The sequence below is a fragment of the Macaca nemestrina genome, chromosome 1, assembly GCF_043159975.1.
Source record: "Macaca nemestrina isolate mMacNem1 chromosome 1, mMacNem.hap1, whole genome shotgun sequence".
Taxonomy (NCBI): domain Eukaryota; kingdom Metazoa; phylum Chordata; class Mammalia; order Primates; family Cercopithecidae; genus Macaca; species Macaca nemestrina.
This window is the reverse complement of record NC_092125.1, coordinates 148,663,390-148,682,226: the sequence shown is the minus strand read 5'-3', so window position 1 is coordinate 148,682,226 and position 18,837 is coordinate 148,663,390. Positions and strand designations below refer to the sequence as shown.

Genomic DNA, 18,837 nt, shown 5'->3' with positions numbered 1-18,837 from the left:
GTGGGTCTGGAGCCCAGGCTTGCAAGCCAGGCAACCCCGAAAAGCCGCCGACTGGGGCCCCGCGGGCGGCCCTGCGCCCCGGCCTCCCCACGACGCGCGCCCGGATGACAGCGGCTCAGGGTACCCTTCCCGCTCCCTGACCCTCACTCACCGCTCACGTTCACCCGCGCCGCCGAGCCAGGGAGCGGGGGCTCCTGCAGCTGCCGCATGCCCTCGGGGCCGAGCGCGACGGGGCGACCGGGCGCCGGGCTCCAGCTAGGTGCGGACAAGCAGCCAAGGACGCGGCGGGCGGGTGGGCGACGGAACCCCTCCTCTCCAGCTACCGCAGCGGCGCGCCCAGAGCCGTAGGCAAGTTTGGCAGTGCGGGGGAGGGACCGAGGGGTAGCGGCCCCGCCCTGCCCCGCCCTGTCCTGGCCCGCCCTGTCCTGGCCCGCCTTGTCCTGGCCCGCCCATTGAGTCCGACGTTCCCACGGGAGAGCGCCCCCAACCGGCAAGGCCGCGAGCTGCGCGCAAAGGGCAGCGCTCTTGCAGATGCGTACCTGCCTGGGATAGTCCCCAGGTGGGTGGTCGGCCCCGATGGGGAAAGGCGCCCACTAAAGGACCGCTAGTACCCACAAGCCTCACGGAGCCATACCTCGGAGCTCTGTATTAGAACGCAGTCCCTCTGTCCCTCTGGCCTCAGAGATCTGTTTGAAGTGGTTGCGGGAAGTGCAGCCCACACCCACCACCCGTGGGAGGCAGGCTCTACTCCAAACCCGACCTAACGCTGGAAAACTCAACCCCAAAGCTACCCGAGGGTGCGGACAGCCCCCAGAAGCAACCAAAAATATTTAAGGTTCTTGTAAGAGGCTTCTTGGTCTCCTGGGGCAAATAGTTGTGGATACTTTGTTTTTCAAAGCTGAGATATAAAACCACTGACCTACCTTTAGTAAAGAAAGATGCAAAGTAAAACAAATGTCTTGAAGGCGTTGTTCTCTCTGAATTCTGCAAAGCAATAACGAAGTCACAGAAAAGTTGTGCTTTCCTGGTGACCTTACAAAAAGGAAATACTGTGTGAGGTGAAGTCCTTCCCACTCAGGCTTCAAGCCCTTGTGAAGCAATGAGAGTTGTGTGCCCACATGTCTTCCTGTGACCCTTTGCCCTCCATCCATCCGTTCATTCATTCATCTTGCATTCAACATTAATACTGGGCCGTTCTGTGTGCCAGCTAGGAACCTCATCCTTGCAAACAACCTGTTAGATAATCTGCCCCCTACCATCAAAGAGATTCTGTTCTCTCTGCAGAGGATGTTTTAATAAGGTGACATCCCTTACTCAGTGGGTCTCATCCTGTAGACCATAATAGCCTAGTGTGCCTCAAACCTCCCCAGGGCTACGGCTAAATTTTCATCAGTATGTGAAAAGTATTATTTCATCTGAGTGTTCAGAAAATTATTGCGGTGTCTTGCAGTTGAACTGTGTAGAGAGAAGTACAACTTGTGAAGCTAGGGCTAAGGAAAGATCATGTGTTTACCAGAACAAGCAGAAGCCTTGCACACAATAAAAATAGCTCAGTAGCAAACATGGTGAAAACCCGTCTCTACTAAAAATACAAAAAGTTAGCCGGGCGTGGTGGCACACGCCTGTAATCCCAGCTACTGTGGAGGCTGAGGCAGGAGAATCTCTTGAACCTGGGAGGCGGAGGTTGCAGTGAGCCAAGACCGTGCCACTGCACTCCAGCCTGGGCGACAGAGCAAGACTCCGTCTCAAAAAAAAAAAAAAAAAAAGAAAGAGCTCGGTCAAGGGAGTAAACAGCTCAGCTCAAACAGTGCTGAAGGGCAACCTGGAAAACACCGAAATACTCAACAACCAGCATTTAGTGAATACTTGATGCAACAAATGTGTAGTATGTTGAGTAAGATGTTGTAGGCTAGACTGTAAACACCACTAAGAGCCTTCTTGTGCTGGGAAAATCTGTTCTGAATCCAAACAACTTACTAACAAAGGCACTTTGGAAACACATTATGTTGCATTATGTTGTACCTTGGGAACTTCCTGAACTTGAGGTAATTGCAAAGCAGAACAGCAATCCCACAGAGTTCAATCTGAATCCTTAAAAAAGGAGGAAAGTGAAGAGGGCATGGGGAGCTGTGTTGCAAAAGGAAAGAGACTTTCCAGCTAGATGGTTTTAAACAAATGTGGGTCAGATGTGAGGGGAAGACCAGAAGGTGACACAGAGAAACAGATTCAGAGAGGAAAAGCAGTGATTAAAATTTAAAAAAAAAATAAAAATAAAAATAAAAAGATACCTATGGGCAGAAGCAGGAAAGAAAAGACAAGAGGCAAAGGACAACTAAAAAGAAAGATGTGGCCCCCAAATCCTACTTTTTAGAAGGTAGCCCAGGGACTATCCAGCAGAACCTCCTACAAATCCTTGTTTGGCCTGTGGTGTCTCACTTCTCTACCAAAATGTTTTTATTAGCAAAGCCAAATTAAAATTAACATCAAAATGGCAAGCATGAAGGCTGAGGGTATATTTTGTCTTAGAGATCACTGACTGGAAAGTAATTCAAAACTTTCAACACACATTTGCTGGTCAGCTTCATGTATATAAGTGTTGTGCTTTGTGTTCCTGGAAACACAAAAAGTTATAACATTGTTTCTATAAGGAGGTAAAAGGGTCATTCCACAGTGCTTGATAGAATGAAATTGTGATGGCTGAAAGAACAATTGGGAGTGGATGTGGTGGCTCACGCCTGTAATCCCAGGTCTTTGGGAGGCCAAGTTTGGTGGACCACTTTAAGGCCAGGAGTTCAAGAGTAGCCTGGCCAACATGGTGAAACCCCATCTCTACTAAAAATACAAAAAATTAGCTGGGCATGCACCTGTAATCCCAGCCACTCAGGAGGCTGAGGCAGGAGAATCGCTCGAACCCGGAAGGCAGAGGTTGCAGTGAGCTGAGATTGCACCACTGATCTCCAGCCTGGGTGACAAAGTGAGACTCTGTCCCAAAAAACAAAACAAATTTTTAAAAAACACACAAAACTGCCTGCCTCCTGCCACAGTGAGAAGCAATGTGGGACTCAGGCAAGGCTTCTTCCTCTCTGGATTTATGGAAAGAGGCCATGTTCCTCTGTCCCCAATTCACCTTGGGGCTTCAATCATATGGGCAGGAATTCACAGATGTGTTGTTCTTAACTTTGGGAAATATCTGAACTGAATCTCTGCTGAATTTTGCTAATCTATACTAATTAGCCTACAGCAGGTGAATGGTGTGGGAAAGTGGAATGGGAGCTATAAAGTGAGAGATGACAGTGGTACCTGAAATAACAGTTCTGAGAAAAGACTGAGCAAACAGTTAACTCCATAGAAACCACTGGCAAAGAGAGTACAAGAACAGTAGGTGGCCCTGTGGAATATCTCTCAGTAGCATATCAGTAACTTCAATTGAAAATCATGGAAATAGTCCACAAATAAAAGAAATCAAAACTAAAAATCAACATATGTTGAAAAAACAGAATCTAAGGTAAGCTCCCTGTTTTACTCAGTTTCTGTTCATTGTAATTTCATGTACGTTCACTTGAGTATTACTTTAGCATACCTGTGAGCTTGGCTAGTGCGATACTGTAGGCAAATACTGTAATTCTCAAAGGGAAGTTTCAAGCAGAAAATAGGAAGCTAGCATTGTAAATCTTTTACGGATCCTTTATAAAAAGCATTGGAGATTATGGGATGGAAAATGATTATCCACCACTACTACAGTAAGCATGCTTTAGAACGGTCACTCAGGACAACAACGCCCTAAAGCTCCCATCCAAGCAGCCTTTATTTTCACAACTACTTTACCTACCTTTCAGTTTTGAGGAAATTCTATCTGGAGACAATAATTGAGGTTTTCTTTTACTACTATTCCTTGTTGCCCTCATGACTCCTCAGCACTGAGTCAAGGGAATCTGTTTTTCTGAGAGCACTTATCAAGGGTGGACACAAAAACAACAAAACAACCACAAAAAAAAAAACCCCAACAAATTTTTAAAAGAAAAAACAGAAAGCACACCTGACATGTCTGTAACCTCAGCATTTTGGGAGGCCAAGGTGGGTAGATCACTTGACCCCAGGAGTTCAAGACCAACCTGGGCAACATGGCAAAACCCCGTCTCTACAAAAACTACAAAAATTAGCCATGCATGGTGATGTGCACCTGTGGTCCCAGCTACTCAGGAGGCTGAGGTGGGAGGATTGCTTGAGCTCAGGAGGTAGAGGCTTCAAGGAGCCATGATTATACTACTGTACTCCAGCCTGGGTGACAGAGCAAGACCCTGTCTCCAAAAAAAAAAAAGTAAGAAAAGAAAAATAATAAAAGAAATCAATTCTCAGCTTGTAAATAGGTCTTCTTAAAATCATAGCAGAAAAATCTTAAACACCAGAGTTTATGATTTTGCAAAAAGATGGGTTCTCTGGAGTTTCAAAGGGCTAAGTGCAGAAAGAAGTGAAACATGAATGTTTTGTCCATAAACAGTCAATTAGAATAGAGCAGATTAAGAAACAGACCACCCTCCCTGGAGGTTAGATAGGGTTTCCTGACCTGGAAGGAGAATTTCAACTGAAAAAGAGATAGCGCTGAAAGCCATGAGCATGGTGTTTGTGACCCCTCACCACTCCTCAGGCTAAGTTATTAGGGACACTAAGGTCTCCCCTTAAGTTTAGGGACCCAGGAATAAAGTGGTAGATTGCATTATTATTTTAAAATATAAGCTGCCCCTGGCCAGGCACGGTGGCTTGCGCCTGTAATCCCAGCACTTTGGGAGGCCAAGGCAAGTGGATCATGAGGTCAGGAGATTGAGACCATCCTGGCTAACATGGTGAAACCCCGTCTCTACTAAAAATACAGAAAAAAAAAAAAAAAAATAGCTGGGTGTGGTGGCGGGTGCCTGTACTTCCAGCTATTTGGGAGGCTGAGGCAGGAGAATGGTGTGAACCCGGGAGGCAGAGCTTGCACTGAGCCGAGATTACGCCACTGCACTCTAGCCTGGATGACAGAACGAGACTCTGTCTCTAAATAAATAAATAAATAAATAAATAAATAAATAAATAAAAGCTGCCCCTTTCTAGAGGAGAATTCAACTTCTCTGCCTTATTGATGTCAAGCTTATCCATTTGACTTGCTTCGGCTGATAAAGTGTGAGCTTTTCTAGCCAGCACAAGGTTCATTTGATTCTCTTTTTCCTCTACCCTAGTAACAGCAATATCAGCTCCACCAGCCTAGATCTAGGAGAGAACAAGGCAGGGAGAAATACCATGGCTGACCCAGGAAGGCCAGGTGAGTGAAAAATAAACCTTAGTCTTTCTAAGCCACTGAGATTTGGGGAGCATTTGTTACCACAGCATAACGCAGACTACCCTGACTGATACAAATAGAGAAGAGGTCCCCAACCTTTTTGGCACCAGGGACCGGTTTTGTGGAAGACAATTTTTCCATAGACAGGGGAGAGGGGATGGTTTGGGGATGATTCAAGCACATTGCATTCATTGTGCACTTTATTTCTATTATTATTACCATATAATATATAATGAAATAATTATACATCTTACCATAATGTAGAATCAGTGGGAACCCTGAGCTTCTTTTCCTGCAACTAGACGGTCTCCTATGGGGGTGATGAGAGACAGTGACACATCATCAGGCGTTAGATCCTCATAAGGAGCCTGCAACCTAGATCCCTCACATGTGCAGTTCACAATAGGGTTTGTGCTCCTATGAGAATCTATAATAATGTCACTGCTAATCTCACAGGAGGCGGAGCTCAGGCAGTAATTCGAGTGATGGGGAGTGGCTGTTAATACAGATGGCACTTTACTCACTGGCCCACTGCTCACCTCCTGCTGTGTGGTCCTGTACCTAACAGACCAAGGACTGGTACTGGTCTGTGGTCCTGGGGTCAGGGACCCCTGAAATATTGTACTGTGACCTGCTTTCCATCTGAGACTTGGATAGAAAATATTAATGGAAGTGCTTCATACCAACCTGATATGGGGAGCAGCAGTACTGAAGTGGTGACATGGCAGAAATAGACACGGGAGGGACTGAATCCACAGTTTCCTGTGAGCCCCAGAGTGATGGAGAATAGCACTCAAGTCAGTTCTTTGCTGCTAAATACCTAAAAGGAAACCTGGGTGATGAATGCAGCAGGGACAGAGGCCAGCATACAAATATTAGGAGGGAGAATCACCCCTAAAAGGAATGTAGTGTGCCAGGTGTTTATCACACAGCCACTCTACCCCAACACCAAAACACCTTAAAGTTTCTTCAGAACCTAGATGCCACACAGGGAGAAAATGAAAGGGGCAGAAGCGGCCGGGCGCGGTGGCTCAAGCCTGTAATCCCAGCACTTTGGGAGGCCGAGATGGGCGGATCACGAGGTCAGGAGATCGAGACCATCCTGGCTAACACCGTGAAACCCCGTCTCTACTAAAAATACAAAAAACTAGCCGGGCGAGGTGGCGGGCGCCTGTAGTCCCAGCTACTCCGGAGGCTGAGGCAGGAGAATGGCCTAAACCCGGGAGGCGGAGCTTGCAGTGAGCTGAGATCCGGCCACTGCACTCCAGCCCGGGCTACAGAGCAAGACTCCATCTCAAAAAAAAAAAAAAAAGAAAGGGGCAGAAGCCTAAATATAAACTTAAAATGACTGAGATAGCTGCATTTGCCTGAGTTTACCTAGAAAGTCATAAGACTAAATTCTTCAGTCAGTGATAGAAATAGGGGGTTCAGCCAGGCATGGTAGCTCACGCCTGTAATCCCAGCACTTTGGGAGGCCAAGGCGGGCAGATCACAAGATCAAGAGGTCAAGAGAACGAGACCATCCTGGCCAACATGGTGAAACCCTGTCTCTACTAAAAATACAAAAATTAGCTGGACATGGTGGCAGGCACCTGTAGTCCCAGCTACTCAGGAGGCTGAGGCAGGAGAATCGCTTGAAGCTGGGAGGCAGAGGTTGCAGTGAACCAAGGTCACACCACTGGACTCCAGCCTGGCGACAGAATGAGACTCAGTCTCGGACAAAAAAAGAAAAAAAGAAAAAAAAAAGAAAAAGAAAGAAATAGGGAGTTCAAAATAGAATTCAGATCCACTTTTACAAAAATAGTTGTATGTTTGTCTGCCTAAGTTTGCAGCCTGAGATATGTATACACACTTCACCAAGATACTTTAAGAGAACATTACGGAGACTCCATGCGTTCAACAACTGTGGAATGCTGAGGGTCCACCCAGGCAAAGATGAAGTCATGTGTGGACAATGATAGCAGTTTGTATAATAGGCTACCTTCTCACAAGCCTGATGTCCATGCTATGCCTAGATATTGGCTTTGCCTAAGGCAGCCATCAAGGACCTGCTTCTAGCAACACATTCAGCTGCACAAATATTTATTCTAGTAAACTTAAAAAAGAAAAAGGAAATAGTTGTAAATAAATCCTGCCAGAATTTTCTGCATTCTATGCACTAAACTTTTTTCCTTGTTTTGCAAAAGAAAGCTGTAACATGACACTAACATTCTCATCTCCGGGATTGATTTTTTTTTCAATTGGATTTGAGGGGCACTGGCCAGATTAATATTTAATGTTTTTGTGTAATTTGAATACTAACACAGTAGACTAAGATAATGTGAATGCACTATAAAAAAATCAGAGCTTTAACCTTTAGTTCCTCTAAAACAGAGGGTTGATGCCTTTAAAATGGAAGATCAAGGGCCAAGAAGTTTTCAGCCTTTAATGTCATACAGTTTGAAATAAAAAATATATAAGATTTAATAGCATTCTATAATATTACGAAAGAAACATATTAAAACAAGCAAATCACATAATTTTATACTTCACTTTGAAAGAATTTAGTTATTACTTACCAGCAAGAAAATATGTCATGATAAATGATCTTGCTATAATAGAAGACTTTCTAGGAGGTTCAATATTAGGTTTTTTAATTACTTGGACATGGCTTACTTTCATTATGCCATATTGTGATAGAACTAGTACAGTAAAGGCAAATAACAATGACGGGTACAAAGTATAAATACGAGTGAGGAAAATAATGACCAATGTGTGTAGAAAGCATGTAAGTAAAAAGTTGTGAGAAACAAAAGCATAAAACTAAAACATGTTATAGGACTTAATTAAAATGCCCATGACTTTTAAGACTCACTGTCAAGTTTGAAAACTTTTTTTTTTGAGACGGAGACTCGCTCTGTCACCAGGCTGGAGTCCAATGGTGCAATCTCGGCTCACTGCAACCTCTGCCTCCTGGCTTCAAGCCGGGATTCTCCTGCCTCAGTCTCCTGAGTAGCTGGGACTACAGGCGTGCATCACCACACCCAGCTAATTTTTGTATTTTTAGTAGAGACGGGGTTTGACCATGTTGGCCAGGATGGTCTCAATCTCTTGATCTCGTGATCTGCCCACCTCGTCCTCCCAAAGTGCTGGGATTGCAGGCCTGAGCCACCGCACCCAGCCTTCAAGTTTGAAAACTTTTATGCGTTCTACCGTATTTACTAGTTATACAACTTTGGCCAATTTCACTCAGTCTCTACAATTATAAATGGAATAATACTACCTACCTCCAAATGCAGTGGAAATTAAAAAGATACAATATACTGTAGTAATTTTTTAAATGAGCTTATTACCTGAAAAAAAAACAATTATTTCATGATGATAAAATGGTCAACTCATCAAATAATGAATCTTCAAAGTATATGAAATAAAAATTATCAGAGCTAAAGGGAGAAATAGACAAATCTCTAATTATAGTTGGAGATTTTAACACTTCTCAGTAGTTGATAGGACAGGTAGACAAAAAAATAAGGTTACAGAAGATTTGAACAACACCGTCAACTAACTTACCTGATTGGTGTTTATAAACATTACACCCATCAACTACAAAATACATGTTTTCAAGTACACACGTAATATTCCCCAAGGTAGACCATATTTTTTAAAATTTTTTCTTTCCATAGGTTTTTGGGGAACAGGTGGTATTCGGTTACATGAGTAAGTCATTTAGTGGTGATTTTTGAGATTTTGGTGCACCTTTCTCTTGAACAGTATACATTGAATCCAATTTGTAGTCTTTTATCCCTCACCCCCTTCCTACCCTTTCCCCCTGAATCCCCGAACTCCACTGTGAAGATAGACCATATTTTGAATCATAAAACAAGTTTCAATAAATCTAAAATAATTGAAATTATTCTCTGGCCAAAATGATAGTAAATTAGATGCCAACAACAAAAAGATATCTTTAAAATCCCCAAATATTTGGAAATCAGGTGACACAAATATAAATAACCCATGGATCAAAGAAGGAATCACAGGAGAATTTAGAAATTTAAAACAGAATAATAATGAAAACATTACATATCAAAATTTATGTGCTGCAGCCAAAGCAGTACTTAAAAGAATGTTTATAGTTTTAATTGGTTATACAGATGTTTCTCTACTTATGATGAGGTTATGTCCAGATAGACCAATTTTAAAGTAAAAAAAGTAAGTCAAGCCATAGGTACCACCTGTATTAGAAAAAAATAAAGTGAAAAATTAATGATCTAAACATCTGCCTTAAAAAGCTAGAAAAAAAGAAGGGCAAAATCAACCCAAAGAAAGTAGAAAACAAAAATAAAAAAACAAGAAGGGAAAGCAATGAAAGAGAAAACAAATGGTAGGGAAAACCAAGGAAACCAAGAGTTGTTCTGTTGAAGAGATTGATAGAACTGATATTCTCATAGTAGATTGGTCAAGATAAGGAAGAAAACCCCACAAATTGTCAAACCAGTAACGAAAGGGGGACATCACTATTGTTCTTACACACATCAAAAAGTTAAAAAATAATATTAGATAAATTTGACAAGTTGATGAAAAGGACAAATTCCTTTAAAAACATTGAGAGGTGAAGCCAGTTGAGCTTCTGGGTCCGGTGGGGACTTGGAGAACTTTTGTGTCTAGCTAAAATATTGTAAACGCACCAATCAGCACTCTGTAAAAATGCACCAATCAGTGCTCTGTGTCTAGCTAACGGATTGTAAACACACCAATCAGCACTCTGTAAAAACGCAACCATCGGCACTCTGTAAAAATGGACCAATCAGCACTCTGTAAAATGGACCAATCAGTGCTCTGTAAAATGGACCAATCAGCAGGATGTGGGCGGGGTCAAATAAGGGACTAAAAGCTGGCCACCCCAGCCAGCAGCCCCAACGGTGCTCTGGTCCCAGTCCATGCTGTGGAAGCTTAGTTGTTTTGCTCTTCACAATACATCTTGCTGCTGCTCACTCTTTGGGTCTGCACTACCTTTATGAGCTGTAACACTCACTGCAAGGGTCTGCGGCTTCATTCCTGAAGTCAGCGAGACCACAAACCAACCAGGAGGAACAAACAACTCCGGACTCGCCACCTTTAAGAACTATAACAGTCACTGGGAAGGTCTGAGGCTTCACTCCTGAAGTCAGCGAGACCACAAACCCACGGGAAGGAAGAAACTCTGGACACATCTGAAGGAACAAACTCCAGACACACCATCTATAAGAGCTGTAACACTCACCGCGAGGGTCTGCGCCTTTATTCTTGAAGACAGCAAGACCAAGAACCCAACGGAAGGAATACCTTCCAGACACAACATGACTTACCAAAACTGATAGAAAAAGCAGTAAGATGTCTGACTAGCATGATGCTTATCAAAGAAATTGAATATGTAATGAAAAACCTCATGAACAGAACTCTAGGTCCAGATGGCTTCACTCATGAATTCTATCAAATATTTAAGAAGAAAATAATATTTATCTTATAAAAACTCTCTGAGAAAATATAGGAAGGAAAATTTCTCTACCTATTTCATGAGGCTCAGATAGCTTTAACATGAAAACCTGACAAGAAGATTATAAAAGAGGAAAATTATAGAGTAATATCATTTATGAACATATAAAACAGATTCTCCAAAAAATTAGCAAATAAAATGTAGCAACGTATGCAGATAATATAGCTTGACTGAGATTTAACTCATTAATGTATGGTTGTTTCAACATTTGAAAAATCAAAGTTCAGTAATTCACCAGATTAATGAAATAAGAATAAAAATTATATCATAATTTCAATTTACGCAGAAAATACAGTTGGCAAAAGCTAGCACCTGTGGGTTTTTTTTGGTTTTGTTTTGTTTTGTTTTTTGAGACTGAGTCTCACTCTGTCACCCAGGATGGAGCGCAGTAGCAGATCTTGGCTCACTGCAACCTCCACCTCCCAGATTCAAGTGATTCTCCTGCCTCAGCCTCCCAAGTAGCTGGGATGACAGGCACCCACCACCATGCCTGGCTGATTTTTGTATTTTTAGTAGAGACGGGGTTTCACCATGTTGACCAGATTGGTCTTGAACTCCTGACCTCAGGTGATCCACCTGCCTCAGCCTCCCAAAGTGCTAGGATCACAGGCATGAGCCACCACACCTGGCCCCATTTTTGATTAAAAAAAAAAAAAGCCAGCTGAACACAGTGGCTTACAGTTACCTATAATCCCAACACTTTGGGAGGCTGAGGCGGTGAATTGCTTGAGTCCAGATGTTCAAGACCAGTCTGGGCAATGTGGCAAGACCCCATCTCTACAAAACATACAGAAAATTAGCCAGGTGTGGTGTGGTGGCACATGCCTATAGTCCCAGCTACTCAGGAGGGTAAGGTGGGAGGATCACTTGGGTTCAGGAGGTAGAGGTTGCGGTGAGCCAAGATCATGCTACTGCATTCCAGCTTGGGCAACAGAGCAAGACCTTGTCTCAAAAAAGTAAAAAATGAAACTTAGCAAATTAGAAGTAGAAGGAAATTTGCTCAATTTGATAAAGGGCATCTATAAAAGACCTGCCACTAACAGCATGGCTAATGGCAAAATATTGAACGCTTTATATGTAAGATTAGGAACAAATCCAGGATGTTTATTTTTACTCCTTCTATTTGACATTCTACAGGAAATTTTACCTGTGTAAAAAAGCAGTCAAATGAAATAAAAAGTCATCCAGATTGGCAATACATAAAGAGCTATACCATGTTGATGGGTTAAGATTTTAATTCTCCCCAATTCAATCTGTAGAATCAATGCTATCCAATCACAACTCCACCAGGCCTTTTTGTAGAAATTGACAAACTGATTCTAATTTTATATAAGAAAGCAAAGGACCCTATGCAGGAGCATGGATGAAGCTAGAAACCATCATCCTCAGCAAACTAACACAGGAACAGAAAACCAAACACCTTGTGTTCTCACTCATAAGTGGGAGTTGAACAATGAGAACACATGGACACAGGGAGGGAAACATCACACAGAGTGGCCTGTTGGGAGGTTGGGGGCAAGAGGAGGGAGAGCATTAGGACAAATACCTAATGCATGTGGGGCTTAAAACGTAGATGACAGGTTGGTAGGTGCAGCAAACCACCATGGCACATGTAATCCTATGTAACAAACCTGTACATTCAGCACATTTATCCCAGAACTTAAAGTAAAATTTTAAAATGATAATAATAAGTTTAATAAAATAAAATAAAAATTTTAAAAAGCTTCTTTATTCCATGCTTTTTTCTCGAAAAAGCAAAATACTTTTTCGAGAGAGAGAGAGAGAGAGAAGGAAGGAAGGAAGAAAGAAAGAAAAAAAGAGAAAGAGAGAGAAAGAGAGAAAGAAACTAAGAAAGCAAGCAAAGGATCTAAAATGATCAAAAAATTTTTGAAAAAGAAATCAAAGTTGGAGGATTTCTACTACTTGATTTCAAGGCCATAAAATTACAGTAATCAAGACAGTGTGATATTGAGGCAGGGTTAGTTAAGTAGATTGATGGGACAGAATAGAGTCCAGTAATAGGCTTCCACATATACAGTCAATTGATTTTCAACAAAGGAGCCAAGGTAATTCAATAGAGAAAGCATAGTCTTTCAACAAATGGTACCAAAACAACTAGGTATCTATATGGAAAAATTACATGAACCTCCACCTCAATTTCATACCAAAATTATTTAGAGACAAATCATAGACCTATGCATAAAATGTAAAATTATAAAGTTTCCAGAAGAAAGGTTATAGGAGACTATAACGAGATAGGCAAAAAATTATGAGACAAGAAACAACACTAAAATAAAAAAAATTAATAAATCAAAATTATAAACGTCTGGTCTTCAGAAGATACCATCAAAAAATGAAAATGCAATTCATAGATTGGGAAAAAATATTTGTTCTACATGTGTTTGATAAAGGATTTGTATCTGGAATACACAGAGATCTCCTAAAAATTAGTAATAAAAAGATAACCCAATTTAAAAGTGAGCAAAATACTTGAACTGGCACTTTGCAGAAAGAATGTAAATGAATGGCTAATAGACCCATGAAAAGATTATCAAAAGGCACCAGGGAAATACAAATTAAAACTTCCAAGAGATATCACTTCGCATATACTGTAATGACTAAAATTGAAAAGATTAAGCATGTCAAATGTTGGTGAAAAGTAAACCAACTAGGAGTCTCATACATTATCAACGGGGGTAAAAAATGGTACAACCATTTTGAAAACCTATTTGGCAGTTTCTTACAAATGTAACCATAGTCCTACTCTATGACTTAGTAACTCTACTCATAATTGTTTACTCAAGGGAAATGAAAACACATGTTCATAAAAAGACTTGTGTAGTAACAATTCATAGCAGCTCTATTTGTAATAGGTAAAACCTGGAAACAACACAAATGTCCATCAACAGGGGAATGGATAAATAAATTGTACATCTACACAATGGAATGCTACTCTATTAAAAAAGAAGTAATGAACTATGGATACCACAATAGTTGGGACAAGTATCAAAAGCATTAGGATGAATGAAAGAAGACAGACATAAAAGAGTGCATAGAGTGTTATTCTATTATATGAAGTTCTAGAACAAACAAAACTAAAGTATAATGAGAGAAATCAGAGTGACAGGGATTCACTGAAAAGAGTCACAATACAACTTCTGGGGGTGATGAAAATGTTCTATATTATTATTTTTTTCAAAATCATTGATCTTCCCACTAAAAATTGGTATTTATTATGATTCTCTCTACTTTGGGGTGTATTTTTCATTTCTGTAATAAAATTTTGTGAAAATTATAAAATATAAAATAATTCTAATTAGTTATTTTAATGGCTTTTTTCCATTTCAGTTGTGGATGAAGTCCCAAAGGCCTAGAATAAAATAGATAGCAGGACTCTGTATTCTTAAATGACCTGCTAGACCCCACTTGCACCAGTGTGATAAATAAATGACCTGCTAGATGACCTGTAGACCCCACTTGCACAAGTGTGATAAAACTGTTTCTTTCAGCACTGGCAATCTCTCCCCTCCCGTCTATTAAAAAAATGCAAGTGGAAGAGGTCAAGCAAGGGGATTTCTCTGAAAAATATAAATGAAATAGGTGCTTTATCTCCCCCACGCCCAAGCAGAAGAGAAGGGTGCTTCCCCTAGATCTCAAGCAAATGAGAACAACATAACATTCGATAAACCTGACGTCTATCCCCCAGAGCCTTGCTACTCAAAGTGTGGTGCATGGAGCAGCAGCATAGGCATCACCTAGTTGCTTGTTAGAAATGCAGAATCTCAGTCCCCAACCTAGACTTGCTGAATCAGAATCTGCATTTTAACAGTATTCCCCAGGTGACTGGTATGGGCATTAAAGTTTGGGAGGCACTGCCCTAGAGTTTAGGTGAGCATAAGGATCAGAATGAGGAGCTGTGCCAAGTTGCCCTGAGATGGCCGAGCAGAGAGGAGAAAAAGGCCACACTGGGAGCACGCTGCTCTTTCATTCATGGCAGCACAGGGCTGTTCGTGTTTTCATGAGCCAAAAAATCACATAGCGTGCCATCAGCCTGAGGCTGGATTTAAGGGGACTTTGCTGCAGAGGCCTCCTTGAGAGCAACGTGATTCATAGGGGGAAAATACAAGAGACTAGGGTCAAGACTGGAGAAGTGTGGAAATAACTACAAGGAAGGCATTGCTGACTCATGGGAATTTATTCCACTTGTCGGGGGAGGGAAGGAGTGTTATCTCTGAGAAACCCAGAAAAGCATCCTGTGAGAAAAAGAGACAGCAATTGAGTCCCTGTACTGACAGACAGTATCAGCCTTATACGAATATGCCCTTTCTCCTGTTCCTCTAACCTCCTGGGTTAGACCATGGAGAGATTAGAAACTAAGGCTACTGACTACAGGGACACGGACGAGGAGAAGAAAATGAAAGACAACCAGACTCCCCTCTTCCATTTCAGTTTCCTGACTTGAAAAACTCAAACTTTGGAAGGAGAGAAGGTTTAACTTTGAAGGAAATTCAGAAATTTAATTGTTATGCCAGGTAGGTCATTATAGTTACTGAAACAACACTGTTCTTTGTCTAAAAATCATCACAAGATGCCTAGTTATCTAATAACAATTAGAATATTTATGAGAGCTGTCCAAGATTTCACCCAAAAGGTAGGTAAAAGGCCAGACTATATATTAGGTTTAAATGGGTAGTTTGGGAAATACTGTATTTGTATCTTCTGTTCACATGTGAGTTCATCTTGTTAAAAAAAAAAAAAAACTAAAAATATAGGAAGACACTTTAAAAATAAAATAGGTCAGTATAAAAACAGAACTCCTATTCAGTAAATGGTGCTGGGAAAACTGGCTAGCCATATGCAGAAAACTGAAACTGGACCCCTTCCTTACACCTTATACAAAAATTAACTCAAGATGGATTAAAGACTGAAGTGTAAAACCCAAAACTGTAAAAACCCTAGAAGAAAACCTAGGCAGTACCATCCAGGATATAGGCATGGGCAGAGACTTCATGACAAAAACACCAAAAGCAACTGCAACAGAAGCCAAAATTGACAAATGGGATCTAGTTAAGCTAAAGAGCTTCTGCACAGCAAAAGAAACTATCATCAGAGTGAACAGGCAATCTACAGAATGGGAGAAAATTTTTTCAATCTACCCACCTGACAAAGGTCTAATATCCAGAATTTACAAGGAACTGAAACACATTTACAAGAAAAATACAAACAACCCTATCAAGAAGTGGGGAAAGAATATGAACAGACACTTCTCAAAAGAAGACATTTACGCAGCCAACAAACATATTTTAAAAAGCTCAACATCACTTATCATCAGAGAACTGCAAATCAAAACCACAATGAAATACCACCTCATGCCAGTCAGAAAGGCAATTATTAAAAAGTCAAGAAACAATAATTTCTGGCGAGGCTGCAAAGAAATAGGAACGCTCTGATACTCTTGGGAGGAATGTAAATTAGTTCAACCACTGTGGAAGACAGTATGGTGATTCCTCAAGGATCTAGAGTCAGAAATACAATTTGTCCCAGCAATCCCATTACTGGGTATATATCCAAAGGTATATAAATCATTCTACTATAAAGACACATGCACATGTATGTTTATTGCAAGACTGTTTACAATAGCAAAGACATAGAACCAACCCAAATGCCCGTCAATGATGGACTGGATAAAGAAAATGTGGTACATATATACATGGAATACTATGCAGCCATAAAAAGGAATGAGTTCATGTTCTTTACAGGATATGGATGAAGCTGGAAGCCATCATCCTCAGCAAACTAACACAGAAACAGAAAACCAGACACCGCATATTCTCACTCATAAGTGGTAGTTGAACATTAATAACACATGGACACAGAGAGGGGAACAACACACACCAGGGTCTGTCGGGGGGTGGGGGGGTGAGGGGAGGGAACTTAGAGGACAGGTCAATAGGTGCAGCAAACCACCATGGCACACATATACCTGTGTAACAAACCTGCACGTTCTGCATATGTATCACATTTTTTTTAGAAGAAATAAAACGAAACAAAAAGAACTTCTAGAAATAAAAAATTGAGTAACTGAAATTAAAAAAAAAACCACTTAAAAGTTTAAAAACAGCCAAAACAGAGAGTTAACGAATTGAAATATAAATCTAAAGAAATTCATGAGAATGGAGAGAAAAGGGGATGAAAAATATGAAGGAGCGATGAAGAGATACGGAAAAGATAAAGAGAAGGTCAACATGTTTCAGAAAGGGAGACAAGAGAGAATGGGCCGAAATAAATAATATTTTCCAGAAATAAATGACTCGGTATTTTTCCAAATTGAAGAAAGACATGAATGTTTAGATTCAGGAAGCACAACTACAGTATCTCAAACGATTAAATTTAACACACACATATACTGAAGTATAAGTAAGTCTTCAAAGCAACCAGTAAGAAAAGACAAATTACTTAGACTGATAACAGACTTCTCAAAAGAGACCAGGTAGAATATGGAATATAATTACCAAAGAGTTGAAGGAAAATATTGGGCAACCTAGAACTGAATTTTCAGCTAAAGAATTACTGAAAACTGAAGGTTAAGGAAGGATTTTGAGATGAAGACTAAGCCTCAGAGAGCTACTAAAGAAAGAATAACATCAAACCTAAAAAGAAATAGTGTGTGCAAAAAGCATTTTCCTATTGTAAATGGTACCAACATGAATAAATTAGGGTTTTAAAATTTTCACTTTTATAAGCTATAAAAGATAGGTAAATTTGAATAAACATTGTCTATACCAGACAATAAGTAAAAATAACGATCAGGGAAAGAGATGAAAAAAGGAACTAAAATACTAGGCAAGAAAAACATATAAGAGAGCGCGAACGGAGATTGGAGATGGCCTAAGGCATAAAGTCTAAAGTTCCTATATTATTGAAGAGTAGCAAAGAGAGTTTTTATTAATTTTGGATTTTTCTAAAGGAAAAAATAAAGAGGTTAAGAGTAAATACTAAATAAAAGGAATAGAAGGAAATAAACTCCATTAATCCAATAGAAGGAAAGGATGGGGGCAAATAAATAAGAAAAAAAGCATGGTTTATGCAAAACACAAATTAGGTTTATAGAAATAAATCCAAATATATCAGTAATCACAATAAATGTAAGCAAAATAAATAATTGGGTTCAAATAGAGATATTGCAATTAAACCAACAAATTCAGCTACATGCTACTTGAATGAAGTACATTTAAATTATCATAATAAAAAATATATACTAAACAAATACTAATTAGAAGAAAGCCTGTGTAACTCTACTAGTATCCATCAAAAGAGGCCTTAAGACAAAACATGTTATTTGGGACAAAGAGGGTCACCACAAATAGAATAAATTCTTCAAAAAGTTACTTTGCTAAAAAGCAAGATTTTGTCTATAAAACCATTATCACACAACTTTCATTGCAACCTTTAGAGAAGTATTATTACTAGGGAAAAAAAATAACAACACCTTCTTATCCCACCTCCCAAGTAAATCACATCTAAAATTCCTAAGTTTTGTTCTCATCTTTCTTTTTTAATTAACCCCATAGCAATCTAAAAGCAGCTTAAAATGTTCAGTAATATCAAAGGAAAAGGATTCATGTTCAGTACTTGTGTTATTTTATTTATTAAATACTGATTGCAAAGAGCAGCAAAAGGAATTACAGATTTAAGTGAGGGTTCTCTGCAGGTTGAGAACACTGATTCTCGTGTATTAGCAATTACATTAAATATTATAAAAGAAAAATTTCCAGGCTTAAGGGTAGGTAGTTTCAGAAACAGAGTAGGTGTTTCTTATGCCAGATTTCAAATACATATTTTATAATCCACGGGCATTTCAATTAGCTTTCTTTCTTTACTTTTTCTGTTTTTGAAATAATATGATTGTCCCATAGATAAAGCAGGGATAACAATACCTGCTCTACCTAGCTCAGGGCTATTGTGAGGATAAAACTAAATAATACATGTGAAAGCCCTTCACAAACCT

At 40.2% G+C, this 18,837-nt stretch overlaps 1 protein-coding gene across 6 annotated transcripts in view; it reads right to left on the bottom strand.

Moving 5' to 3' along the window:
- LOC105482759 (lysophosphatidic acid receptor 3) overlaps positions 1-18,837 on the bottom strand; it is a 107,146-nt gene that overhangs the window by 83,178 nt on the left and 5,131 nt on the right. The window contains exons 1-3 of one of the 6 annotated variants that reach the window (XM_071088821.1): positions 6,005-6,120; positions 5,572-5,627; positions 924-1,024 (exon numbers count right to left, since the gene is read on the bottom strand). The exons of 1 other annotated variant lie outside the window; for it this stretch is intronic. Coding sequence is in view for 3 of the 5 variants with exons in the window: in XM_071088611.1 (XP_070944712.1) it covers positions 924-1,163 (240 nt within the window). In the remaining 2 variants the exon portion in view is untranslated. Of the gene's footprint in view, positions 1-151; positions 356-923; positions 1,703-5,571; positions 5,628-6,004; positions 6,331-18,837 lie in introns of those variants that run through there. 4 more of the 6 variants (XM_071088651.1, XM_071088611.1, XM_071088582.1 and 1 more) reach the window with 4 other exon arrangements.